General features: G+C 36.9%; 1 protein-coding gene across 25 annotated transcripts in view; it reads left to right on the top strand.

Annotated features, from left to right (window-relative positions):
- The first annotated feature begins 254 nt into the window (after nucleotides 1-254).
- Nucleotides 255-27,180, top strand: part of AOPEP (aminopeptidase O (putative)) — a 191,831-nt gene continuing 164,905 nt past the window's right edge. For 19 of the 25 annotated variants that reach the window (XR_015280664.1, XR_015280663.1, XR_015280667.1 and 16 more), the window contains exons 1-5: nucleotides 255-427; nucleotides 9,562-10,504; nucleotides 15,953-16,119; nucleotides 22,554-22,713; nucleotides 26,871-27,119. Coding sequence is in view for 11 of the 25 variants with exons in the window: in XM_086868364.1 (XP_086724490.1) it covers nucleotides 9,693-10,504; nucleotides 15,953-16,119; nucleotides 22,554-22,713; nucleotides 26,871-27,119 (1,388 nt within the window). In the remaining 14 variants the exon portion in view is untranslated. The remainder of the gene's footprint in view (nucleotides 428-9,561; nucleotides 10,505-15,952; nucleotides 16,120-22,553; nucleotides 22,714-26,870; nucleotides 27,120-27,180) is intronic. The other 6 variants (XR_015280671.1, XR_015280672.1, XR_015280670.1 and 3 more) reach the window with 1 other exon arrangement.

The following is a 27,180-nucleotide window of genomic DNA, read 5'->3' as shown; positions in this document are numbered from 1 at the left end:
CAGATGCGGCCTCACCAGGGCCGAGCAGATGGACAGCACCACCTCCCTCAACCCACTCCTACATCTTCCCGATGCAGAGATACCACTGGTCCTCCTGGCCACAAGGGCACTGCCGGCTGATGGGCAACTTGTCACCCACCAAACCAACCTGTAACTGGGGAGGCGAGGCCCGTTCTGCTGGCAGCGTTACCCGCGGTTACCCGCGGCTCCGCCGCCCGGGGCCGGCGGCGGGGCGGGGCGGGGCGGGCCCGGGCGGATGAGCTCATCCGCGGGCGCCGCGGCCGGGCCGCACGGGCGGCGAGCTGAAGCCGGGCGCGGGCGGGTCGCGACAGCAGCAGCTGCGGGGCCGGGCGGAGGCCGGCGCGTCCCTGTGTGTCCCCGCACACGCCCCGGGAGCCGGCACGCCGGCGGGGCAGTGGCCGCCGCTGTAAGTGTTCCTTCGTTGTCCGTCGCCCCCCCGTCCCCGTGCTTCCGGCCGGGCCCCGCCGCGCTCGGCTGGACGGGCTGGCTTCCCTGTCCCGCAGCCTCGTGCGAGGGAGGCGTTGCTGGAAGTGACAAAACTTTCCGTCCCTGCTTTTCCTTATAAACGAAATGGCTGCAGCCAGAGCTTAGGGAGCAGAATGCCAAGCAGTTGAGAGTGTGCGGCCGGCAATCGCTGCTGTCCTTTTTTCACGCAGCTTGGGTCAGTGGCCTTGTGGGCTTCTGGTGTCCTGGAAGAACTTTAAACGTGGATCTGTACGACCCTCTCAAAGCTGATTAATGAAATGTTGCACTCATTGGCCTCTTTAACTCTGGAAACATGTAGGTGAAGCGCCTGTCTTTGTAAGTGGTGGTGTGTAATTCATCTGAGGATTTCAGCTTAGTTGTATGCTAGCTCCTTTACTCAGGATACTGCTTAGATTCCAGAGGTCTAGTTAAATGGCTGAGGCAGCTTGCCAGTGTCAACATTTTCTGATTCCAGCCTTAAAGATTTAGCTCCTTGACACTGTAGGTGGTATTCATTAACAACAGCTGCATTAAGTTGAAAACAGACATTTTGTTTCAGCACAGATTTTATTTGTGTGCTTCCTATGTATGAATATCACCAGCCATGCTGCTCCATGTCCTGAAAGCCAGTCACACACAACCTTTCCTTGTGTATTTTGAATGGAAATAAAATCCAAGGTAGTTCTGTGCCTCTTTAATGCTGTTCAGCATCTCCATAGAATCACTTACTTTGGAGGGACCACTGAAGATCATCTAGTACCTGTTCAAGTGGGGTTGGGTATAGCAAATTACCCAGGCCCATGTCCACCTTGAAATCATTTTGTAAAATAAAAACTGGAAAATTCTGTTCTTACACAAATGTTGGTCATAGGGTTTGGTTTGTTTTTGTGAGGTTATTGTTTTGTTTTTTCACTTTGGGTTTGGGTAACGGTTTTTTGGGGATTTTTTTTTTGTTTGGTTTCCTTTTTTTTGTGGTTTTTTTGTGGGTTTTTTTGTGTTTGTGTGTTTTTTTGTGTTTGTGGGGTTTTTTGTTTTTGTCACAAATAAAGTAATGATAAATTTGGGGGCAGAAAATTGTGAAATACATATTTGGTCTCTCTTTAATTATTTTAGGTATTTGGTCATTACTGTAATACAAATAATTGTCAATGGAGTAAAAATAGGTTAAGAGCAATATCAGGATATTCTTCCTTTACCAGTTTTAAGTTATGTTTCTTTTTTCGTCTTGGATGGGTTTTTTTGGGAATTAGTATTTTGGGCGCAGAAGGGGACATCATTTTTTTGGTATTTCTCTACTTATTTAAGCTAAAAAATGGAGTTTTCTCTCTTGGCTTATCATTTCATATCATAGAAATAAATTTCCCTCACTGCTAACTTGCTAGTGTAGTTGATAAAGAATGTCTTCCATTATGCTCATTATTCCTATAGTTTTCAGACTTAAAAGGAGACTTCTGGAATGGTTACCAGTTGTTTTGTCACGGGATATCAGTGATTGAATTAATTTTCACATCAAAGCCTTATTACAAAATGTGCTATTTTTCTTGTGATGCAGTGTGAGGTCTGTAAGTTCTCTAATTTGGATTGCTTTAAGATAGTTTAACATGAGCAAATGTTTTTGTTAGTTGTTTTACCCTTATTTTCATCTATAGAATCCATTCTTGCCTTAAACAGCTTAAGATCTCTTAGGTATTTGTCTTATGTGTGTGTTGGAAAAAAGTTTGTAATTGCCAAAAATAATGTATACATGTTTGTATTTAAAGAGTAAAATTACTGTTGATACTAATGGTCAAAGCTGAGTTCTTAATAAGCTCTTAGTGTCTTATATTGTGTGGAAAATGTATAAACCTGGATTCATAAGAAGCTGCCTTGAAAGCAGCTTAAATGCCCTTAGTTATAAAAATCTTCTAATTATTAAAGAGAATGTTTATCCAAAAGGTGTTTTTTTTAATTTTTAAGTTTATTTAAATGCTAAGTAGATAGCATTGTAGCCTCAATTCCAACACCTGCTTCTTGAAAGCAATTGAATTAGCTTTTTTGTACAAATGAAGAAAATCATGCTTGCCTGAAAATGAGGAGAGTCCAAACATGGCTTTGTTTTCCTGATATAAAAAGGTGGTGTTTAAAAGTGTCTGGATATTGGCCAGTGGCACGTAGGGAAAGTCTGTGTCACTAAAATTCTTCTACACCTTTTGAAGAATACAGTGAGTACATAACAAACATGTTGGTCTCTGTGCTTCAGAGATCTATGTTTGCAGATAGGATAGGATATTAGCTGATGTTACCAGCTCAAGTACACGTGCCAGGCTGTGTGTTCAAGTGACTGTGTGTGGAAATAGCTGTCTCTGCTTACTGTTAATCAAAGCAGATGATTGTGACAGAATCATCTGCTCGGAGAAGTATCTTCAAACAAGCTTAGCTAAGTTGGTAAGGTCATCTGACTTTTCTTAGTTTGCTAGAAGACTCAATTTGCATAAATTTCTGTGGAGTTACTTCAATGGGCTATTATTACACAAACTCATAATAATGAGTTTGTGTAATTTATAATAATAATAATATACATTATTATTATTGCACAAACTCAGGGAATGAATTTGTGTGCGGTTTGAAAAACAGAGGAGCTGAGATAGAAATGGCCACCATCTTAGGGCTTGATGCCTGATACTTGTGTCAGCATTTGTGTGTGAGTTTGTGCAACTCTATTATTGTGCACAATAAAAAATAGTGCTTTGGTTTGTAAGGCATTAACCGGTTTATGTATTCAAATATTTGCAATAATTCCATGTTGGGAATTTTCCAGGGCTTGGCAGATATCATGTACAGAGCTGTAGCTGCTTGGATTGGTTGGAGACTTTATCTCCTATCTATGGACTTATCTTTCATTTTTATTTTCTATGATTTTGGAAATGCACAAAAAGCAACAGCAATGTTTTCAATACATCTGAAACAAGGTGTATTTTATGTAGGCTTCATGTTTGGCGTACACTTTCATGACAAAATGCAGGACTATCTTAGGCAACTGTGTTTTGTGCCTGCCTTTCCCAGTCATGTAAGCCATGGCAGCCTCACATGTAAGACAGTCCTTCACTGCCTGGTGTAGCAGGAGTGCAGTGAAATTACATGTGTGTGCTTGGAAAGTGAATAGATAAATCAGTGCATTCTTGATAGTGTGTTTCTAGCTCCTGGCACTATATTATGACATCATCTCTAATGACCATGCATCTTCTGTTTTTCAAGGTGGGGTTTTTTTGGGTTTTTTTAAAGTCTGTAAGCCTTTCACATGCTTACACATAGTAGTGCCTCTAATGAACGTTTCAGCAAGTTCAGAGGGCTTTCTAATTTTCTCATCTAGATTATTACTGTTCAAGTGGAGTTAGACTGGAGAAGATAGCTATTAGCATTCAAAATAACTTCTTGGAATAATGAAATATCAATATCAGGTATCATAATTGATCACTCTAGTTTTTAATTTGCTTTTACAAGTTTAACTAGACTCCTCTGTATAACGGTTCTCCTCCCCTTCCTGGTTCACCATTTGAAATGGGTATTCTGGGTAGTTAAGCTGTCCTCATTTGTTTTTTTTTTCCTCAGCTTTCACTGTACAGAGTATTTCCAAGTTCTTCCCTATTTCTTAATTTCCTTTTTCCTTTTAACTATAAAACCTGAGATTATGAGTTACAGTGTATTGCCTATCAAAAATGACCTCTTTTTTTTTTTTTTTCTTGTAGCTATTTTTAGGAAGCTTAATTTTTGCAACCTATTTTGCAACTGTGTTTTATGTTGCCTGGAAACTTTTTTTCTCATATTTGCTTTCAGAGACCTGTGTTTCCAATTCAGGCTGATACTTTTTGTATTGAGTAGAAAACAATGTTATACAACTATAATTCCCCAAAGGATGATATCTATCCTGTTTCCCATTCTTCGTGTCTTTTATGCAACTCTGTTATGTGCTGTTGATCAAGATTGGCTCTATTCATGTTGGCCACCATCTGCTGTTACTGTTTCTTCTTTTGCTAGCATCTGTCTTCTAAAATATTAAAACATATAACCAAATGATCGGCTTTCCCTGTAATTCTATTACTTTTATTGCTTACAAAATGTACTTTAAAAGCACATTTAAAAATAAAGATGCATTAAATTTAAAGTCTATCTTTAAAATGTACTAGTAATTTTTTACATATCGGTGTGTAGAGGAACTATGACATGGAATACTGTTTATGAAATTATCACCAGAACTTTGTAGCAGCATTACAATTTCTAATTTTTTTTTTCATGCCAGGAGTTCAGTTAGTGAACCTCCTTTTCTAAAGGGGAAATGTATTAACTGCACAGAAATGAAAAGCAGATCCTCATATTATTAGTGCAATATAGGAAAAAATATTACAGAAGATGATGTTGAATAAGAGATGTATTTAAAAAAAAGATGTCAAAAATAATGTATCTTTTCTGTGATGAGAGTACCTTGATATATGTGTATGTCCTACATACACATATATGACTAGGACAGTGTAAAATAGTGTAAAATAGTGTAAAATAGTGACGAGCTTACCAAACCAAATCCAAAGAATATTTCTCAGAACAGCCTGTGTATGAAGCAGTAGTAAAGCAATAGAAGTACTAAGAGATGTACTGTTTCCATACACCAAACTCGAATATGTGCAGAGAACTTTCAGGGTGTACAGGAAGGGTTTTCCTTCAGAAGGTGAGGTAGCATGTTTCCTGTATTATATCAACACCATGATTAGAATTTGTTCTCTTTACCTGTTAAGGACCAATGAAAAGAAATACAGAGTGAATGATAAATGTTAGACTGAATTAGTTATGTGATTGTACACAGTGTGAGAGTTGAGTTTTTTATAGTCCATCTCAATCTCTCCTTAATTTGTCACTAAACATCTGAAAAGAGTTTTTCCTTTGTGGGAAAGAATAGTTTCTTTGTTTACCTAGGCTTGACTTGCAAATGTGCGTAGCATTGCAGCTTCTATTAATTCTGCTTAGGATTTTGATAGGCCATATTTTAGTACCTGCAGTAGTAGTCATGTTGGAGGGATAATGATACTATGTTTTTTTTACATTTTTGGGATAACTTGATTGAAGAAGAGATACCATAAAATTATATTTATTCAAATGCAGTTCAACTCAAATGGTAAATAAAATTGTTATTTACAGCCTGTTCAGTTAAACTCCCAAAATTATCACATATTCATGGAAAGATGTCATAGTCTACACGAAGAAGAGCATGGGGTTTACATATTGGATAGTTGCACAGCTACCTTTTTCCTCCTCAAGTATCAGGCATCAAGCCCTAAGACGGTGCACATTTCTATCTCAGCTCATCTGTTTTTCAAACCGCACACAAATTCATTCCCTGAGTTTGTGTAAAAATAACGTGTATTATTATTATAAATTACACAAACTCATGAGTTTGTGTAATAATAGCCCATTGAAGTAACTCCACAGTTACTCCACACCAGTTCCTAGTACCTGTCATTACAACTTTTTTCTTTTGTGAGTGCACACATACTTTCTCTGTATATCATCTTGGTGGTTTAGTCACGTTGGACCCATGAGGGACAGTCTGATGCTATATTTCCAACAAAGGATCAGTATGTTGTTTTACAACACTGTTGAACTAGCATTACTGATTGAAAGCAAGTGTACAGATACCTAGACTTTAAACAAATATAACTATATATGTATATATATACATATAAATAATTTTGTCGTCTTCATTTACATGTTTTGAGAGAAGTAATTTTCAAAAATTTGTAGAGAAGATCATTACCTTTTAACTCTGATATTACATTCTGTTTTAATTTCTATCCTCCTATTTTACTGAAGTGCATCCTTCCTTTACTGTTTTTTGCTTGCCTTTTGTTTTTTTGTTTTTTTTTTACTTGGCTTTACTTCAGGTTTGCTTTTTATTTCAGGTTTCCTGTGTCATTTGTTTCATTGCTACAGAGGTTGTGTGTATGGTCATTCAGTGCCCTGATCTTTTACTTTTTCCTTGATAATAAAAAGGCTGTCTATTTAATTGTCCACTGTCTTATTTCAGCATCCAAATAAACGGTTTATTCCTGTCTTTTCTTCTTGAATAAAACCGATAATTTCATGAGGTGGTTGAGGTCCAGTATTTGCTAAGCCAACCAGAGCCTGAAGGAAGAGAAGATACCCATCTTGTGTGGGACACAAACATTTATCCATGTATTTGAATATCATAAAATTAGCAGTGCTGTTCATGGCAATGCATCTGTTCATCTCATGTCAAGTTAATTTTTATGTAACATGACTTTGAGCCCAAATGAAACATTAGATTATATTTCGAGCTTCTAATTAGATGACTGTCACAAAAATGCATTAAAATACGTCTACTCAATTGCTCTGAATTCTGGATAATCTTACACAGGCTTTTTAATTGTTTGGGTTTTTTATTTTTCTCCACTATAAATGCTATGTGTTTTCAAAAAGTTTATCCTTTTACCATCGAATTTGTCATATAAAAAGCAGGTTAAATAAAACAAGTTTAAAATGCACAACTGTTTTGCAGCTTTATTATTTACTTTAAAAAGAAATCTTGAAAACACGTTATGTAAGCACTGATTATACTTCTACAGATTTTGGGCTGATATAAGTCTGAAGTTGGAAGAATAGTTTAAAGGCCGTGTATGTTGTTCATATTCTATAATGACTTGTAATTTTAGAGAGTGAAATTTTTTGCATATATGCTCAGCTGATTTACTGCATAGAGGGGTAATATCACCAACACACAAGAGGGTACACTAAGTCTTCTGGAATATAATTAGAGAAAACCTTTTCAATTAGGATAAATTAGTATCTGTAGAGAAAATAATGAAAGTACACTTTAAATGTAGTACTATTTTTAATGTTGACAAATATTTTGTATGAATATTTTATCTATGTACCAGAAGACTTAACTAATCCTATGTTTAAGTCCTTTTGGTTTAATTTAGTAAATATTGTGGAATTCTGTGGTTGAAGATAATTATTTTTGTTTAAAGTGGCTTAAAGAAAAAAAAAATATTCTGGGCTTTTATTGAAAGTGTAGAGAACACTGTTTCCTGGGAGGATATTTTGGTATTCTTATACCTAAAATTGTATATTTCTGTTCTTATTCTTTATTTCCTCATTCCCTTTTCATTTAGTGTTTCCATTTGGTAACAAAAAAACCCCAAAACAGCTCTACAGAATACAAAAACCAATCAATTTTTGCAGTTTTAGAAAATTAGTTTAGTGTAGTGCCTTGAAATGCATGGAGGATTATTGTATTTGCAAGACAGCTTAATTTTTTTTTCTTGTCTTTTCTCCATGCCCATCTTGGGGAGAGGCTGCCTACATCTGCTGTACACACCCAGTCAGGACCTGGAGTATAGCAGGTGGTCTTCCCTAATTGCCTCATTCCAAGGCTGGCCTCTCCTCCCTACAATTGTGCTTGTACGACAGTACTCACATTTTATAAAAGGTGTTGGTATTATATTATAAATATTTTCAAATTAAAAATGTGTTTGTGCAAAACAGAGTTTGAATGTTAGTTCAGTGCTGGGTTTTTCCCCACCAAGTCACTTTTTCTTTTCTCTATCACCAGTAATTATTTGACCTGCTAGCAGTCATGAGCTTTTGGTAGTCAGAAAAAAATCCAGGCTTCAGTGTACAGCATTACACACAGGCATCATAGATGTATTGCTCATGTTGCCTGAATTTACTGAGGTATTTACTGAGTGAAAGAGAATCTTCTGATGTGACCTTGTTGCCCTGGTATGTTTGCAGAAGTACTGAAAGATTGTTAAAAATTAAAAGGAAGGTTTTTCTCAGCTTGCCTTCATAGACAGCCCTGAAAGAGCTGTTTCTGACAGGTGGAAAGCCACTGAGGTAGGGAGATAACTTGCTATGTTTTTGTGCTTTGTGTGAAACTAGTTTAGGGAACTGTATGGACAGCTCTTACCCTGAGTCTTTCACTTAATGATAGTAGCTTAATAACATGCTCTGGATTCCTGCAAAAAAGATATAGCAAGTCTTTGGGGAGTCTGAGTTCCCCTCTGTGATGACTCTGGGAACTATATAAAAATTGGCTCTGAACGGTGAAGTCTATGATGAGACGTAAAGCTCTGAAATAATGTCACAATGGAGTATCTGTTCTCTTCAGGCACTTAGCAGCAGGCCTGGCTGCCTATCATGGTGAGTGTCACTGAAATGCCGGGGAGAAAACTGTCTGTATTTCATCCTCTGACTTCTATTCCTCATCTAGGAAGCAAATAGAAAGGACTTAAAAGTGGGCAAAATTGTACGACTTTGGCTCAATGGTCGTAGCAAAACAGAGAATGCATTTCAGTTTAATTTTATGATGAGTGTCTGCCTATTGTTGCAAAAAATGTTGGTGCATTTCAGTATTTTGTGCCTTTAGTGTTTTGTGCTAAAAGTACAAGTATTTTTGTACTTTCCAGTGAAGAGACTTTTTGTTCTCTGCCATTCTGAGTGTTGTGAGTTTCCAGCTACAAAAATGTAATTATATACCTGAAGTATTTAATTATAGATTTAAAAAAATCTTCATGAGCAATCTCAAAGGAATAGTTGAAACGCAGTCCTTGTAAATTGGCTCATTTTCTTGTAAGTGCTGATATGAGAGTGGTTGTAATGTGGAAAGTATATTAATCTATGGAAAATCATTGTATATGGGAATTTATTACTCTAAAAATTTAAGACCTATGAGGTGATTTAGACTTACTCTTGTTATTTAAAATCTCAGTAGAAATATATCACTATCTTTTGATGGATACATTTGATTGTTTCTAGTGGTTTATAAAAGCTGTCTAGAAATACTTTCATTTGAGTTCCTATCTGAAAAATACAACCACTGGTCCTTGACAGCAAATCCTGAAGCAATCAGATGCCATTCTAGCCTGATGCCATTGTGTGGAGATCCAATCACACTTTAGCTGTACTGTTGTAATAAAGGCAGATGGACTTTAAATAGATTTAGAATCAGTGCATTTCAGAAATGGTTGTGAGATTATTTCCTTTCTCTCTTTTTTTTTTTTTCTTTTCTTTTTTTTTTCTTTACAGAGTGCAAGAAGTGGAAAAACTACGATTTCTATATTCTAATCTTATTCAGAATTTTTTTTGGCACTGGGAGGCTGAATATTCTCTTTCTGGAGTCATCATATATCAGAATTTGTGAAACTGTTTCCCAGTAGATGAATATGGAGACACAGCTAGACCCCATGAAGGATGACTTGCCTTTAATGGCAAATACTAGCTACATGCTTGTAAAGCACTATGTATTGGACTTGGATGTGGATTTTAAAAGTAAAGTTATTGAGGGCAGCATAGTTTTGTTCCTTGAGACGGGGAGCCAGTACAGGCAAACCAGCATTGCTGGCAAAGAATGCTGCCAGTCACAGTTTGATGAAACCTGTAAAATGAGAGTATCTGAACCCTGCCATGTTCCTCTGAAAGATGTGAGTACCTGTTTATCTAAAAGGGAATATAGTGATTTTGCTGTCAGTGGTAAAGAGGAGGAAACTACTTTTGATGAAAACAGTAACCATAGCAACAGTGAACAGGCTTCTGGGATTTCTAGTTCAAAGGACTGCTCTGACACAGAGAATCATGGAAACAAGGATTTTCTCCTGGTATTGGATTGCTGTGATTTATCTGTGCTAAAGGTTGAAGAGGTAGATGTTGCTGCTGTGTCAGGCACTGAAAAATTTACAAGGTCTGCCAAGCTGACTGATGCTTCAAAGGAGCTGGAAAATCTCAGGAATCTGATTGTACATGAACTTGTGACTTTACCTGCGGATCGCTGGAAGGAACAGCTACACTATTTTACTCACTGTAGCCAGGCACCTGGCTGTGGGGAGCTTCTGTTTAGTACTGGCACCTGGAGCTTGGAGATAAGGAAATCAGGAATTCGGACTCCAGCAGACTTTCCTCATGCAATAAGAATATGGTACAAAACCAAACCAGAGGGAAGATCTGTTACATGGACTACAGACCAGAGTGGCAGGTATGTAACTGTTTACTAAAAGCCTTGTGTGCAGTAATTTTAAAAAGGTGCAAGAATGGAGAATCTTATAATTGCTGAGCAACGATGATGAGTACACTCTTCCATAGTTTATAGTTTTCATTTCATCCTTGGTTTGAATGCTTTTGCTGTCCTGTAGGAGAGCAGACAATCTCTGCTCATGAAACCCTAATGGACTTGAAGATCTCAGGCCTGTCTTTGTGATTGTGTTTGCTCTTAGTGAGAGTAAGTAACTTGTGTGTATTTCAATAAGTGTATGGAGTGAATGAGGAATTATCATTTAGGGAAAGAAAAGCTATAAATGACAGGTTACTTTGTGCTCTTTTTCCTTCCTGGCTTACACAGCATAAAGTTCAATATACATAACATTTAATAGAATTACTTTATATTTAGTCCTTTATCAATATCATAATCAGCTTAGAAATACAATCTTTTCCTGTTTAGTCTCTCATAATCAACTTTCAAAATCTCCTCCATCTATAATGTTAAGAACATTGATGATAGCAAATGAACTGCAAACTGAAAGGAGAATTGGCATTATATCTAGTGTTAGTGAAAAGGACATGGTATTGTACTGAAATCTTCAATATAAGTCTTTTATAAAAAGGAAACTACAATCTGCTCTTGACTTCTACATCTCTAATTGTTTTTTTGCAATGTTGAAAGGTGGATTTTAATGGCTGTTATTTCTTTACGATGTCTGAAAAGCAGGAACAAAGTTGGAAGATAAGGAAGAAATTTGACCTAAATTAATATTTTTCTTTCTCAGTCCAGAGATATATTATAATCTTTTATTTCAGTTATATTCATGTAAATGAATTCTTTTCACTAGCATCTATGTTGGTAGGAAAATGAGGCCTTTTGACTGTATTTGTGGTGGTTAAGGAGTTCTGCTACTAAACTGTAAGTACCATCAAACGCAGAAATGTCTCAATTGTGTTTGTTATTTCTTTCCCTCCCTTTCCTCACTCCCCAAGGAGTTATTTCTGGTATGAGTTTAGGAAATTTAACTTGATATAGTCCTCTTATATCCAAAAATTCTGGATTTTTACTGCATGTGAATGTAGAGCAATTGCCCATGATCGTGTGTCTGTGTCTAGCTGCCCTACTAGCTAATGTTAGCAACGCTCAGCTGGTACAGGAATCCTCCTCTGTGTGTTTTGATTATTTGAATATTAATTTTAGACATCTAAATCATGAACAGTTTTGACTCTTTATGATCCTTTCACTGCAAAGCCTTGTTTTTACTTTAGTGAGATATCATGGCAGCTGTACACAAATGGATGGAATTTTATGGATCAATAATGGAGCAGAAAAAGCAGGCCTGACATGCATCCAGCAGTTTGATGGTATAAAATAGTATAAACTGATTTATTCTCAGGCCTGTGTAGGGTATTCCAAAAATTAATGTCTGTCAGAAAATAAGTTTTCATGGCACAGTCATTAGAATATTTCTTGGTATCTTTTTAAAATCAAATTCTATATGCGATGAGCCCATAAACATAGTGGTAAATCTCATATTGCCATAGGGCAATTCTTCAATTTTTTCCAATTTATCTGTCTGTTATCCTTTTTTTTTTTTTTTTACCAGATGTCAAATCCTTTTCCAAAGGAGTCTATACTGTGATTCCAACCCTGAAGAAAAATAAATAATGAAGTCCACACATTGTGTAAACATTTCCAATGTTTCCTGTAATTTAACAACAGTACAATGTTTTGAAATTTAGCCTATGCTCAATTTTATCAATACTTCCATTTTATTTGTTTTAAAGAATAATGTATTATAATACACAAAATAAACCCCAGTTGAAAAAAACCTTTGTGGGATGAGTTTATGCAAGATTAGATATGTGTATACAAACATGTTAACAAAGCAGGACCCACTTCTGGTTTTTAGTAGACGAACTGAACATGGAATTTCAGCATTTTCCTATCTGAGCTTTTGGGGCCAAACAAAAAGGCAGCCACAGAGTTGATGGAAAGGCAAAGTTGTGCTAATGGAAAGAGGGAGGGAGGGAAAGTATCAAGGAATGACCAGGAAGCCTACCAAAATGCACTTGATGAACGGGACACTTTCGACCTCTCTAAACTTGGATGCTGGTTACTTCCATCACTGGTATCATGACAGGTGTGTTTACAGCTGGGTCAGAAGGCATATTAAGGAACTAATCTAATAGAAGGAAAGCAGAGGGGGAAAGAGAATAGAAGAGAATAAGTTGTGTTTGGAAAGTACTACTGAGGTTGGTTTGCAAGGTTATTTACTACAAATTAAAAAATGTGTTATGAAAATAGATGTTTGCTTTTCAGTGTTATGAGGTAGCATTGTTCTGTGCTCTTGGCAGCTGGAAATATGCAGGAAGGGAGTAAAGAATTTGGTTTTCTTCATAGGCAATATTTCATAGAACAAGATTGTCCAAAATCCTGCTAGGTCACAGACCAAATCCTAAGAGGTTATCCTCAGCTGTGGGGAATCTCTACTAAACCTAATTATTCGTCTTTGTTATTCTGTCACATTCTTAGGTTAGGTGGTTATTTTTCCGGATCAAATGAAGAAACTGATCATATCAGAATAAGAATTATATTTCTGGTTTTCTTATGTGCTGGAATTGTGCTCCCTGACCCCAAAGAAAGACAATTGTCACCTGCAGTGGATATCCTAAAGTAACTAGTAACTAGTGCACTTTCACGTACGCTCTAAAAAGAAATTGCCACTGTAAAAGAAGTATAAGAAATATCTAACTAAAGGCTGATATAATTATTCTTCTGATAGTGTTCTTTAAAAATTTAGAACATGTCTGTTTCATTACTATTTTTTTAGTAGACTGAAATAATTGGGTATATTTAGGTATGAAATAATGAAGTTAATAAGTACACCTGAACAAAAATTGTATGATAATGGGTGAGGAGTGGAAAGGAGTCCTAGTTCTGAAGAACAGATTATGTACTTGACCAGTCTTTCTCCACTTACCTAACTCACTTTCTGCTTGTGCTTTTGTGGTAGGTTTTTTCTGTGTGTATTTTAGCATTAAAATGTCTTAAGGGGAAAAAAGCTACTGGACCAGGAGGCTTAGAATTAAGCCTGTAGGAGCAGTTTGAGTGCTAGCACTAAGCATATCTGTTCACTGAGTTTCATTTTCCCCATCTGCGAAATGGTATTGACATTATCTGTAAAATACCTTATGGTCTGCGGGTAAAAGTGCTCTCTGAGAGCAGATGACATTAATGTTCTTGGTAGCGTCTATTCCCGGTAATGTACAAATTGTGTTCAACACAGCATCATAACATTTAGTTTAGCAGTGTTCTGCCAGCCAGTTTTCTCTGTCGCTGTGGCATTTCCCTCTACAGAATATGAAGACCTCCTGCAGTGCTCCTAAGAGTGGATTGTACTAATGGCACCTGGCAAAAAGCCTTCGCAGTGCGTGGCAAATCATTGGGAAAATGTGTGTAGCAGTAATCACTAATCCCACCTTTCCTCTACTAGGATCGCTTTTTATAAACCTGTGTATTTTGATAAAGTTTTCATGAATGAGAAGTCACCTTTTCATGCCTTCCCAACATGTATGGGTTTTAGGGTAAATAATAAGCCCAGTAGCTCTTGACTAACATTACTAGGATGAAGCAGGTCTTCCTGGAAGGTGAAAAAACAGGTTCTTCATTTTTCCTGTGAACTCACTGCCATGCACTCCTTGTTTTTACAGGAGAAAAGTCAATTATTTTTTGCATATCAGAGTTGGTTACAGATTCAGTTTTAGGAGCTTAATTCCAACCAAGTTAATTAAAAATCATGCAGATTAGTGGTCTATGACATTTAGATGTATGTTGTGTTTTATTAAAAAATAACCAATTGTCTTTCTCTCCACTGCAGTTACCTGAACTTCGCTTGATGTCTTGGTCGTACTCTATTCACTCTGGTACATGATGGGGAAAGTTAGATTATTTTCTTTTTCTGCTTGTGTGCATTAGCAATAGGACTACTTAACCCTGTTTTGCTGGAAGATCAGCTCGCCTGCATTACTTAAGCCACAGTAATTTAAATGTGCCAATACAGCACTGGATCTAGTAGCACAGATAACAATGACAAGAGGGCAAAAATATCTTCAGAATATATTGAATCTATGATTGTCAGTATTTCCAAGTTCTTTCTCTCTTGTATAGTTTGGAGTTGGCTTTAGAGAAGGAATAATTTGAAAGGAAAAGCAGTTTGGAGGGGAGTAAATAAAATGCTAAGATCTTAGCCACTGTAAAATCAGTTTTGCCCTAACAGTTTGTCTCCTACTTTTTAAAGTGTTTTAATAAGCTTTCACCTCAATTGCTGAAGGATACTGATGAGATCATTTTTAGCCTTGAGGATTCACAAAATAATGCATTTTGCTCCCATAATATTTAGCTTTAAATATCATAGGTTTTTAAAAGTTCAGTGTAGTGAAGTGATGCTTTCAAGATTTTCACTCTTTTACTTTAGAAACCTATTGACTCTGGATTTTTTATATCATTTATAATTGAAAAAATAGCTTTTTTTTCCCTTAAGATATGTGGTGTTATTTATGCAAGTAATAGGAATTTAGATAAAACTGGAAAATGCAACAAAATAAGTAAACCAAGAATCATTAAGTCCATCTACCAGTGATAGCAAGTTAGAATGAGCTAATGAAAGGCTTTATTATATTCCCAGCTTTAGCTCAGTGGCTAATAAGAAATTTACTGGCATGAAATATTGCAGCTGAAACTGGAAAGGAATGGTAGACTGAGAAGTTTTTCTGGGGAGGGGGTTAGAGTAACTGCAAAAGCAGTGGTACTACAAGGAAGATTGCTATGTAAGAATCAAGAAGGAGTCTGGAGCTGATAGGATAGAAATTAATTATTGTTATGTACCCTGTGGTTGAAATTCACAAAGACAGGTGAGCTAGGGTGCTCTAAGATTAAATGTAAAAATGTCAGGATTTATTGAGGCTTGGACTAAGGAAGACTGAAAACTAGACCTACTGCTGAGTATGCATGAGCCTCCAGGTTGTTAATCCAGGAGACTGGATTCGTGGTAGTGAAAGCACTACTGGGATGATAGCAAGGGGGTGTCACAAGTGTTGGGGGAGCCCTGCCATGGCTTCATCAGAAGATACTCAGAAGCCTTCTTTGACCTTATGGGTTCAACTGAAGCTGTTGTATGAGGCTGGAAGACTCAATGCAAAAGCAGGAGAGGGAAAGACTGGAGTTAGTCTTTTCTAGTTTGAAGGTATTGTGGTAATCTTGCTTTTCTTTTCTTAAATGACTTAGATTGTACTTTGATTGGTTCATGTCATATGGGTTTTGAAACCTGAAGAGCTGAAGCTAAAGAAAGAAACCACCTCTGTACAACAGCATCTTTGATTTTTTATATAGAACTTAATTCAGTCTTATTGTAATTTAACTCCAATCTCTTTTCCTTCCATTTAGGCCATGTGTTTATACAATGGGATCACCAATAAACAACAGAGCCCTCTTCCCATGCCAAGAACCACCTATTGCCTTGTCAACATGGCAAGCCTCAGTCCGAGCAGCTTCAGGATTTGTTGTGTTAATGAGTGGTGAAAACTCAGCAGAACCAGTCCAGCTTCAAGAAGGTGAAATACATTTTTTAGGGCAAATTATTTTCAATGCTTTTATAATTAGAAATCAAGCTTAGTAAGTACATGATTTGTTAAAGAATGAATTTCCTACCCTTAAAAACACTTTAATGTCTCTCTATAATCTCCGTGTCATTCTGTGGAAAAGTTACCTGCTCAAGGCCTCAGCATAACTTCATAAGTATTCAAAATATCTACACTTCTGCATTTCACTGTGCTGCTTACCTTTCCCCCCCACCTGTGTTTCCAAACCTAGATTTAACTTTTCATAAATTTGCTTTATTTTAATCACGGTGTACTTGATTTTTGTAGAGGGAGTACCTTATGAAGTACCTCTCAACAACTTCAGGCCTTGGTAGATAATTATCTTTCAGTTTTAGTTCTCCAGTCTGAGCATAGTTCAGCATGGGATCAGAAGCAGCCATTGTGTTGTAACTGGTGCCTGGAATACATGGAATAGCTGAAGAGTATCGGTTCAGTGCCCTGAAATCTGATCTCTGTGGGGGTTTTTGCATTGATAAAACATACCTTTTTCAACATTAAGCAAATAAGCATTTCTTCTGTGTTGATTATACTTTATTATCTAAACTTCTTTCATGGAGAAGGAAGTTTTTAAGTCTTGTATGTTTATATAATGAAGTATGTCTTGTTCTCATGAGTTTTGAGATATTCTGTAAAACTGGGTCAGTGTTTTCTAGTGTGAGTAGTCTGATGATAAGTAGCATATAAGAAAAGGTTAGAATGAAGCTTTTCTGGGGAAATTATCTTCTTTTCCCCTTTAAATAGGCAGGTTTATTCTTGAGCGGAAGAAAAAGAGAAAGTCTCCTTGATTTGAGAATCATCAGTGAGTTTATTTTCACAGAATTGTCTGGTTATATTTGGCTGTATATGAGACCTCTGAGGTTTGTTTCAACTGCTGAAATATGGAAAACTGCCATGATTAGCTGCTCAGCTCCCTTGGAGAATAATATGTTCCTGTCTCAGCATTGAGAAAGCAAGAACATTCTTGACTTGCTAGGATAACAGCTTTTCCATCAGTGTTTAACTAGTTAAATGAGAGACCCTCATTGTCTTGCTTACATACAGCTGGAAATGAAAAACCAGCAAGCTGTTTGGAATTGTAAAAATTTGCAAAACTAATACAGCTGCAAAAAGGGAAAGGAGTAATATTCTGAGGAATATTGTGTAAGTGCTAATGTAAAGCCTTGAATAAATTCTTAAAGCATTTAGGAATACAAATTCATGAGTTTAATTAATAGGACTTTTAAAAAGTTTGAAATGTTCTGTTGTTTTAAATAACCTGTGCACATAGATATGGTTGTTTGGCAATTCTGGAAGGTACATGAAATGTATCCAACTTAAAATTTTGTCTTTAGAGACACCAGAAGGCCTTTCAGGGCCTTCAACTGAAATAAGTTTGCCAAGTTGTTTACATACAATATGCTGTTGCTGTGCTGCATATTTATAAAATTATACATAACTGACAGAATAATAAAATCTTATAAAAATGCAATTTATTGGAAAGAACTAGCATTTTGGTAAATGGTTGTGAATAAATGTATTCTGAATAGAATTACAAGTTAGCGGAATAATTTTTCCCTTTAAAAGTCGTGTATAAAACCAGTATGCAGGCAGACAGTAAGTGAACAGCAAGCAAAGTTGATTCCTTCAAGTTTTTAGAGAGCTGCATTCTGCTTTACAGGCACACATCTCTACATGTACGGATGCAGTAATCCAGTGCATAGCTGGGCTAGGTGTACTCTCATATGGAGATTCCTCATTTACCACTTGTATTTGCAGGTCTTGACAAGAGTCTGTATTTCCTCCCATATGTGCCATTTTTGCATTCTGCCTCCTACAAAACTGTGTTTGATCTTATCTTTAGAGATAGAGGGAGGCCATGTTTGTTTGAGAATAGTGATGGAATACTTACACAAGTAGAAGTGTGCATATTTGAGTGTGATCAAAAGTGCTTAAAGTACATTGCATTCTCCATGGAACGTTTAGAGAAGAGAAGTTGATCAGAAAAACTCAATTAATAATTTCCTTTGGGAGAAAGCTTGACATGGACCACTACATGTGTGTGTAATGTGAGCCATTTAAACATTAGACTTACTTTTCTACACTTGTTTTCTTTTCCTTCAGCACATTACTGTAACACATAGAAGCTGCAAATACAGTCAGTCACAAGTACCTTCTGTTTGTTCAATTCATATTCAAGAAGTAGATATTCAGCCATTAAGTGTGAAATAGTCTGGCTTGTTTATCCTGTGCTTATTCTTCTACCATGTAATCCTTGATCTTGTTTTGACATTTGAATTATAAGTGAGCAGTATGCTGGTACTGAGAAAAAATGAAGTGCTAGAAGAGCCACTGCTCCTGTGATGTATTTAGGAGCAGCAACAGTTGCCTTTGCTTGTGCTCCTCGCTTTCCACAAGGCAAAACAAAAGAGTGCAGTACTTGTGTTTGTTGATTGATCTCCAGCATGTGTCAGGGACTACAGCAGGGTAGTTGAGAGCTTGTCATGTGGTACTCATCCCTCTGAACCTGTGCTGAACTAATGCTCTGGCATGAATGTGAGAGACCTCTGTGGGAATTCTGGTTTTCAGATGAGATCAAAACATTTCTACAATTTACAAAGCATTTAAGAAAGATGGAGGGCTCCTAATCCTGGTGCTCCAGCGAAGGAGTAGTTTCTACATAACTAGTTATTTAACTGCAAGTTTATATAACAGCGCTAGCTCTTACCTCATGTATCTATTGCTGTGCAGGGCTATCTCTCTCTCCTTTTCCATAGAGGTAGTTGAACTTTGTGGGTTTTAGTAAATAGTAAACATCATCTGTATTTGTGTTAGTGCAAACTATTTGACAAAAAATATGCTGCTAAGTAAAAATGTTCATAATGTTCTTGCATCTGGAATTAACAGATATAGCTTTGGCATTTTTTTTTTCAGTTATAATGAACTCTGCAGGACTCAAATGATTTTAATGATCTCAAAGATAGCTGAATGCATTAAAGATTCTAGGAAGTAATTACATCATTCATCATTATTATTTCAAGTAGGAGAAATAAACGATCTTTAAATTGTTCTTTTGCACAATTATAAATAGATTAAGATTTCCTTCTCCTGTTAAACATTTGCATGGAAAGTTTTTCACCTTCAACTCATAGAATAGGTGATTGTTGCTGCATGGTTAGTGCCGTTATGACACAATATATTTTCTTTGCAGAACTGAAGAAAAAATATTTTCAGAATTATGGGTGGAGAAAATAACAAAATGCTTTGAAAATATTATAATTGCCTAAAGTAATTATGTATAGGAATTACAATTTTTAAAGAATTTCAAGTAGAAGGACTAGGATGATCTACTTTATTTTTCCCATGGACTAACCCCAGCCCAAACTCTTGTTTTTCCCGGTGTGTCCTTGCTTAGTCTGAAGATGTTTTTATGGTACAAAATGCTGTGTTTGTTAAGGAAGGCCACATCCCTGTTTCAGCTGCACTGTTTTCTGTTATCCTAGAGATGGAGCTGTCTCCAAGGCTGACACTGAAAAGCACGGTGCAGCCAGAGGACAGGGTGAGCAGCAAAAAGGGGGTGCGTGGAGCTTGTGATCCCAATCTACGTGCTAGGATACATCATAGGATACAGATGAAGGAAAACAAAACAAAGCCCACTGACATAAAGACCATCTAAGGAAGGAAGTGAAGTTATGGGAGAGGTCAGGCTGGAAGACAATCTTACCAGTTGTGAGAGTAGACACAAGGTCAGTGAGTTAGTTAAGATGTCTTTGAAACAGCTGCTTCATATTTCTCTCCAGAGATAACTTCCACCAGTAAAAAGACCTTTTCAGTCACTGATCAGCAAATGCACTATTTTCCAGTCTGAAGGATTCTGTAGTTCTGTAGAGAGAACTCACTTGTCGTGCCCATGCATGTGATTTCAGTCAACAACTGTAGGATAAATATATAGGTGTTCTACATAGTTCTTGAGTATGAATGCAGAAGGTATCAAAAAGCACTGCAGGAAATGGACTGAGACCTGGGTAGATATGCAGAGACATTATAAAACTTGGATCTTGCTCTGGGAGGATCCATAGCTCACATGATTTCTAAAATCATTGCAAAGTAAAGGGGGCTTTGGTACCTTCACTCTTTCTGCACTGAGTCAGCTCTAAATGGCATGAGTTCTTTGCTAATTTGTATAAATTTCTGAATGCAGTACGTGCTGTTCTTCTCCCTGGACTGCTAATCTGATTGCCATTCCTTTTAGATATTCTGTTCAAGCTGTTTGTGGAGTGCTCTTTAGAAAAAAACCCTCTTGCTTGCTCTAGCCTGTCTTACTAAACTTGTTTCTCACTGTAACCCTCTCTGATCTCTGTTTGCATAGTACAGGCCAACACCCTTTCCTTTTAGACAATCTCAGAGTTGTGAGAGTTTTCTCCTTTATATCCCATGCCATTTGGAACGGTTTTCTGTAACTGCTTTTTGCCTTCCGTGCTTTTTTCATAACATAGTTGAAGATATATGACAATTTTTCAATTAGAATTTTCTTTGGCGTTATTTAATTCTTAAGATTTTACAATTAACTTTTGTATAACTTTCGCTTTTTACATAACTACATGGAGCATTTTGTAATCCTTTATAGCATTTAGATGCAACACCAAGTGCAGAACCTCTGAGCCTTTTCCTGTGTGTATGCAAGATAATGGCAAAGTTGTTACTAACTACAGTGTGTGCAGTCTTGGGCCTCTAGCACAGTGTCTATCAATGAAAGTCTGCACATCAGGAATTTGGTATTCTGAAGTAATATACTATTGTTGCTCTGGATAACCTTTATCTCTCAAGATGGCATTTGCTTTTCTGGGCTTATTTGAAGCTTTGTGAAGTTAATAGTAATGGAAAAGGAAAAAAAGCATGGAGTGAAATTTGGCAAAGTTATCCTCCTTAATATACTTGGAGCAAATAAATCCATTCTGCTCACATACTGACAGGAGGTTAGGAAAATTATAAGAGTGATATATGTTCACCTGACAATATTGACAAAAGGCTTTTGATGGTGAATGTTGCCTAAAGTGGAACTGGGATGAAGGAGTTTAAGTGCTTTCTAGTGCATATAAGAGGCAAAGACTTCATCTGCCTCTCAGACTTCACAAATGCTGTTGTGTTGTTATACTAAATAGAAGGTGGAAAACTTGTTGAGGCTAAACATTAAGATTTTCTTCTTTGTCCTTCCTTTGGACCTTTTTTGGTCATTAAGGTAGGAACGCAAGTGATGCTTTGCAGCAATTGTCTATTTCCTTTCCTCTGTGCCTTGTGGTCTCCACTTAGTTGTGTTTTTTTATTTTTTCTTCCCTTTTGGTAGTGTTTCATAGCCCTAGTCAGAATACTTTTGCAAAAGATCAAGTACTGAGGTTCTTTCAAAAAAACTGAAGTTTGTGTGTTTCCACCGTTGCCCTAGCTACAGACATTTGCACATGATTCATCAGACTGTAACTCAAGCTAGGCTCTTTTCAAGAGAATTAATCTATTAGTATGGTGTAGTAACTGTATTATGATCATAAATGAATACATGCATGTGATTCTTAAACTGTATCTTTTTAAAGGGACAAACAGAAAATTTAGGCAACATTTGTATTAATGAAAAGTATGCTGTTCTAAAACATCCTCCACCTTATAAAAATGTGTTTGTACATACAAATCCTATATCATGCTCCTTGTCTCCCCACATTGTGTTCCTATTATGATAAAACCTAGCGTATTTTTACTTTCTAATAGATTCTTGTCTTGTTTTAGAACCTTCATGGGGTAACATGACCAAATTGCTGACTTAGGTAATGTCTCATCTGAGTCTAAACTTAGATTTTTTGCTGCCTGGTTGACATATTATGAACCTCAAATAGCTGGGTCCAATTCACAAGTGTTAGTGTTATTTGTTAAAATTTGCCTATCAGTTTGATACTACCCAGAACACAAAGGAAAGGTTTTGGGTTGTGTGAGATAATACAAACAAGACAACATAAGATGGTAGATACTAGGTTGAAAGAGTTTAATTTTAATATTGTGTGTGTGTATGTATTTAAAGGTATGACTAGATTTCATGTCTGATGTAATTCTTAGGCAATAACAGTACAATTATTTTAAGTTGCATTAGTAACATCCCACTTATGGATGATTTATTTACAGTTAAAGACAGCAGCAGTTAGAGCAAAGTTGCATGTATAAGCAAACAGAGCACAGAATCCACAGAATAACAGTGGTTATATACAACTGTTCTTATATGTCTCAGTGCAATTATTTTTATTTCCTCCGCAAAATACCAGGATGTAAGGTGGGAGGTTTGGCCCAAAATCTCAAGTACATGAAAATGTCAAGTACCTAACATGTGCTGTAAGACTCATGAGTCTGTACAAACATTCTTTTGTTTACAGGTATGTTGAGCTGGTACTACTACGTGTCTATGCCGATGCCAGCATCCACCTTCACTATTGCTGTGGGGTGCTGGCAGGAAGTTAAACAGCAGTCCTTCAAACAAACAGCTGCTGAAACAAACACTGAGTTTTTCTTGCCATCATCACAAACTGATTTCAGGTTGGTGTTTAGAATATTATTGAAAAATTATATGTATGGGTGGCATTTCCATTTACTCTGGGGAATGTGAAAATGATTCATATTAGCACAGGGATCAAAATAGAACTTGTTTAATCTGAACGGAAAAATCTTGACAGGAAAATAATTCCAAAGGCATTATTTCATGGGAGTGGTTCTTTTTATGTGAAAACAATCTGCTTAATGGGCAACAGGGTTTGTAAATTCCACTGTCCACTAAATTTGTATCCTATATCCTTAACACTCTGCTGCAACAATGCCAGATGCTGTCTTGTTTCTTAAAATACTTGACTCAGTCCATTCTGGATACCTAATGACTCCTGCTACAATATTGCAAAAACAATTTTTTGTTTTGCTTCAGTCTCATTGCAGTTAGAGCTGGCCTGTGCAATGCTTTGCCTGGGTTGATGTAATGGTGTAATGACCAGGTTCCTGAAAGATCTAGTGCAGTGGTTCCATAAAATAGGGTTGGACCAATGATTCTTAGTTCTTTTTGACCAAACTAGTATAAATGTGATTATTTTGAGTACTTCTTTTCCTCCTCCCAGTCTAATCAAAATTCACTGAGTTTGAATTATTACAGAGTGATGGATAAGCAAAGAAATTTATGCCTGAAGATAAGATTTGAAGATAGAAAACAAGTTTCTGGAAAAATACCATTTGTTTTCACATGTATTCACCTTAGTTAGCAGAAGTCTCAGACATGGGATTTGATTTCCTCATATATTACTCTCAGCTTTTCAAATTCATATCATAGCATCACAGAACAAGCCAGGTTATAACGGACCTTGGAAGTTCATCTAGTCTATTCTTTCATGGGAAGGAGCTTAGATGAAGATATCTAGCACCCACTGGCCCTTGTCTTGGCCATGTGGCTCCTTGTAAAGGGAGTGACTCTGTGCCCTTTGTAGATGGCCCTTCAGGTACTGAAATACTGTCATGAGGTCCTCTCTCCCCTTCACTGAAAAGGCCTAGCGCCTTCTGTCTTTCCTGACAGGGATGGTTCTGCAGCCACTTGTTCGTTTTTGTGTCTTCCTTGAATTGTGAGGACAAGGAAAAGATGCAATGCCTCAGGTGCTGTTGGACAAGCTCTGTTCAGAGCGTGGTGATCCCTCTGTCCCTCTGCCAGCAATGTCCCTGCAGCTGCAGCCCAGGATCTGATTTGCCTTCATAGCTGCAGTGTCACACCAGTTACTTGGTTCAAGCCATTGTCCCCTGAACTTCTGTGTCCCTTTCAGCAAGGCTGTCCCCAGACACGCAGGTCACAGCCTGTGCTGGGCCCTTTGGGGATGTCACCCCAGGAGCAGGGCTGTGCACTTGTCTCTGCTGCACTTCACACTGCTCTTGCAGCCCTACCTTTCAGCCTGTCCAGGTCTCTGAAATGGTGTTCCCTTCTGATGTGTCCACCTCAACAGCTAACCTGGTGACGGTGCCTTCCAACCCATCAACCAGAATGTTTGCGAAAATGTTGAGCAGTGTGCAGCCCAACACAATTTCTTGGGGAGCTCCACTTGTGACAGGCTGCCAGCCTTAGTGAAAGCCACTGATCACCACTCTCTGAGTGTTGTCTGTGTGTCAGTTTTGTACCCATCTTGCAGACCACCAGTTTGTATGTGGCCAGTTTGTCCAGAGGGCTGTGGGAAACTGTGGCCAGTTTGGCTTTTGCGGAAGTCCAGGCAAACAACGTCCACATCAGCAGGAATTGTTAATTTATTGTGATTTGGGTTCACAGAAGGTGATTTGGGTTATAAGTATTTATGTAACATTTTTCTGTTACTCAGTTCAAAATTTTATTGAAAAAAGACTTGTCTTTTAGACAGCTGTTTTGAATAACACTTTGTTAGCATTAAGACAGTAAACTACTGAGACTTTGGAACTTGAGAACTTCATATGGATTTTTTTGTTGGAATTTAAAATGAAATTATTCTAATGGCTTGCAGTTTGGCTGATTTTGGTTAAATTAATCTTGAGAATAGGAATTTACATACTTTATGTAGGATCAGTAAGAAATGTCTTTCTAATTTTAAAATAATTTGTAAGTTTGACGAGCTTCTACGAATTGCTTTGTGTTTATTTCTTTGCCACTTATTTGTTTATAGTATGACTGCATCTGCAAAAATAAGCTGTGGATGTATTCCTCTCAAAAGTACAGCACATTTGACAATAGGAATTCATTGATTTTGGTGCAAAAGATTATTCTGGCTCAGTATTGATAGAACAAATGAAAGTTTCTGGGTTTTTTGTAAAATTTCTGAAAAGAGAGGAATATTTTTGTAAATTTTTTGTAGCAAAAATTAGTGGAAGTTTTAATCAGTGTGATGGTCATAGTTATGAGTTTATCTGTGTGATGGTTATTGGATGAGTTAATTGACACAGTTTGATTTACCTGCAGCAGTTAGTGTCAGTGGAAGAAACAGAACTAATGTGTCTTGGGAAAAAAAATGACAAAAAAATACAAAAATCCTCTGCAAATGTGGTGTCTGTTGTACACAGACAAAGAGGAGACCCTAAGTATACTAGGTAGTTTTGCAGTTAATCAGGACATAAAAATATGCGTCCTTAAAAATGTGCTCTTACAGTTATTTCCTGTTAATCTTCAGCTGGGAGTTCGCACAGCAGAGGTTGTTGCTTACTTTAGTCAGTGAGACCAGGTAACCAAACCAGCATTATTCACAACAGCAGACACTTCTAGGAAGGCTGTGAAATGTATAGACAAGCAAATGCTAAGCATATCTCTCAGATAAGATAGTGGAAATAAACTTTAGGGCAGCAGGAAAAGAAAGGAATTCTTAAAGAAGCTGTTGAAATGTGTAATGTAATTTGTATCCAAATGCCAGTGAGTTTGACTTCATGAGGCTGTATCAAAGTAAATGTTAAATGGAGCTATGATGTTTATAACTTTTTATCTCCTTGTGGTCATTAAGAAATTGGCAATTTTTATAAGAGATATGGTGCTAGCTTTCCTGTTCCTGCCTAATCTCAATTCTGGTAATAAAATAGGAAGTGACATTGTTTTAGAGCAGAAATATACTAGATTAAACTACCCTTAGAAAAAAAGTTGTGTAGCGACGTATGTGGTTTCTTTGCATATGTAGTCAATGAAAGTACTTAAGAGTCCACTTCTTTGACAGAAGGACTTGTGTAAGGTGCTAAAGTGTTAATACTTCAACACAATCTCATCCTTTTCTACATGTCATCGTTTTGTTTTCTGTGTCAGCATGATCTTCCAAGCATAAGTGCTTTGGGCAATGCTAGGTGCTTTGCCTGTTGAGGCATAGTAGAACCAGATTATTTAAACTGAAGTTTCAAACCAAGGAGAGGCTGTGCACTGTAGAGAGCATAGGCTAACCAGTGAAAACATGTAGCTGATTTCTGTTTAGATAAGAATCTATTTGGGCAGATAACTTATTGTGAATGTATATGACTCAGTGTTTAGGAAGGATTTGATCTACTCCTCCATTTTTTTCCAGCTAAAGCTCTAAATATCCTGTAAAAGTACTATAAAATAAGGTTTGTCTTATGTGGTATTATTGAATGTCCAGCATGATAAGCCTGACTTGGCATCTAGCAGGTTTTTAAGATAATAATAATAGCAATAATAGCAATAATAGCAATAATAGTAATAATAATAATAATAATAATAATAATAATAATAATAATAATAAATCACTTGAAATTCTGGAAAGTCTTAGTAACAACAGAAAAAAAATCCCTTCTGGAATTTACATTGAAATTGCACCTAAAATACTTGTGTAAATGTTATGCTAATATGTATATGTAATTTAATTTTCAGAGCCAAGTTTGAATAAGAACTTTCTGAGTAAATGTATTTGTATTCTTATTAGTTCTCTTTATATATACTTTGAGCACTTATTATTTTTATGCATATCTGTTATAAAAACAAGGTGTGACTAGTCTCTTTTTAATTATGAGTTCTACTCAGATGTAGTAGCGAGTGTTTCAAAGTGCTGCACATGTGTGAACAGGGTGAGAATGCAAATTAACTGGTTCTATGGAAATTAATTCTGTCATTCTAATATCTAGAGAATATCCTTGTCTTAGCATAGTCAGTTGTTCACATTTCTGATATCACAATTAAGTATTGTTTCCTTTTGTTTTGTTTTGTTTCGTATTGTCAGATGGCATGAAGAAATCTGTGGTCATGTGGAATATCCCTGCCGTTTCCAAAATCCTGCTGCCAGGTTGCAGGCAGTAATTCCTTACAGAGTCTTTGCTCCCTGGTGCCTTATGGAAACCTGTGAAGAATATTTGCTTCAGCTAATTCCTCAGTGCCTCTCAGCTGCTTATGCCACACTGGGTACCCATCCCTTTTCCAGGCTTGATGTTCTGATAGTTCCTTCCAACTTTTCCAGCCTGGGAATGGCTAGGTAAAGAAATTTCTTTGTATCCAATCTGCTATATTTTTTAGACTCCTTCTTAGCAGCTAGT

The sequence above is a fragment of the Cyanistes caeruleus genome, chromosome Z, assembly GCF_971803275.1.
Source record: "Cyanistes caeruleus chromosome Z, bCyaCae1.hap1.1, whole genome shotgun sequence".
Taxonomy (NCBI): Eukaryota; Metazoa; Chordata; class Aves; order Passeriformes; family Paridae; genus Cyanistes; species Cyanistes caeruleus.
The sequence above is the reverse complement of the archived record's forward strand: the minus strand, read 5'-3'. Positions and strand labels throughout refer to the sequence as shown.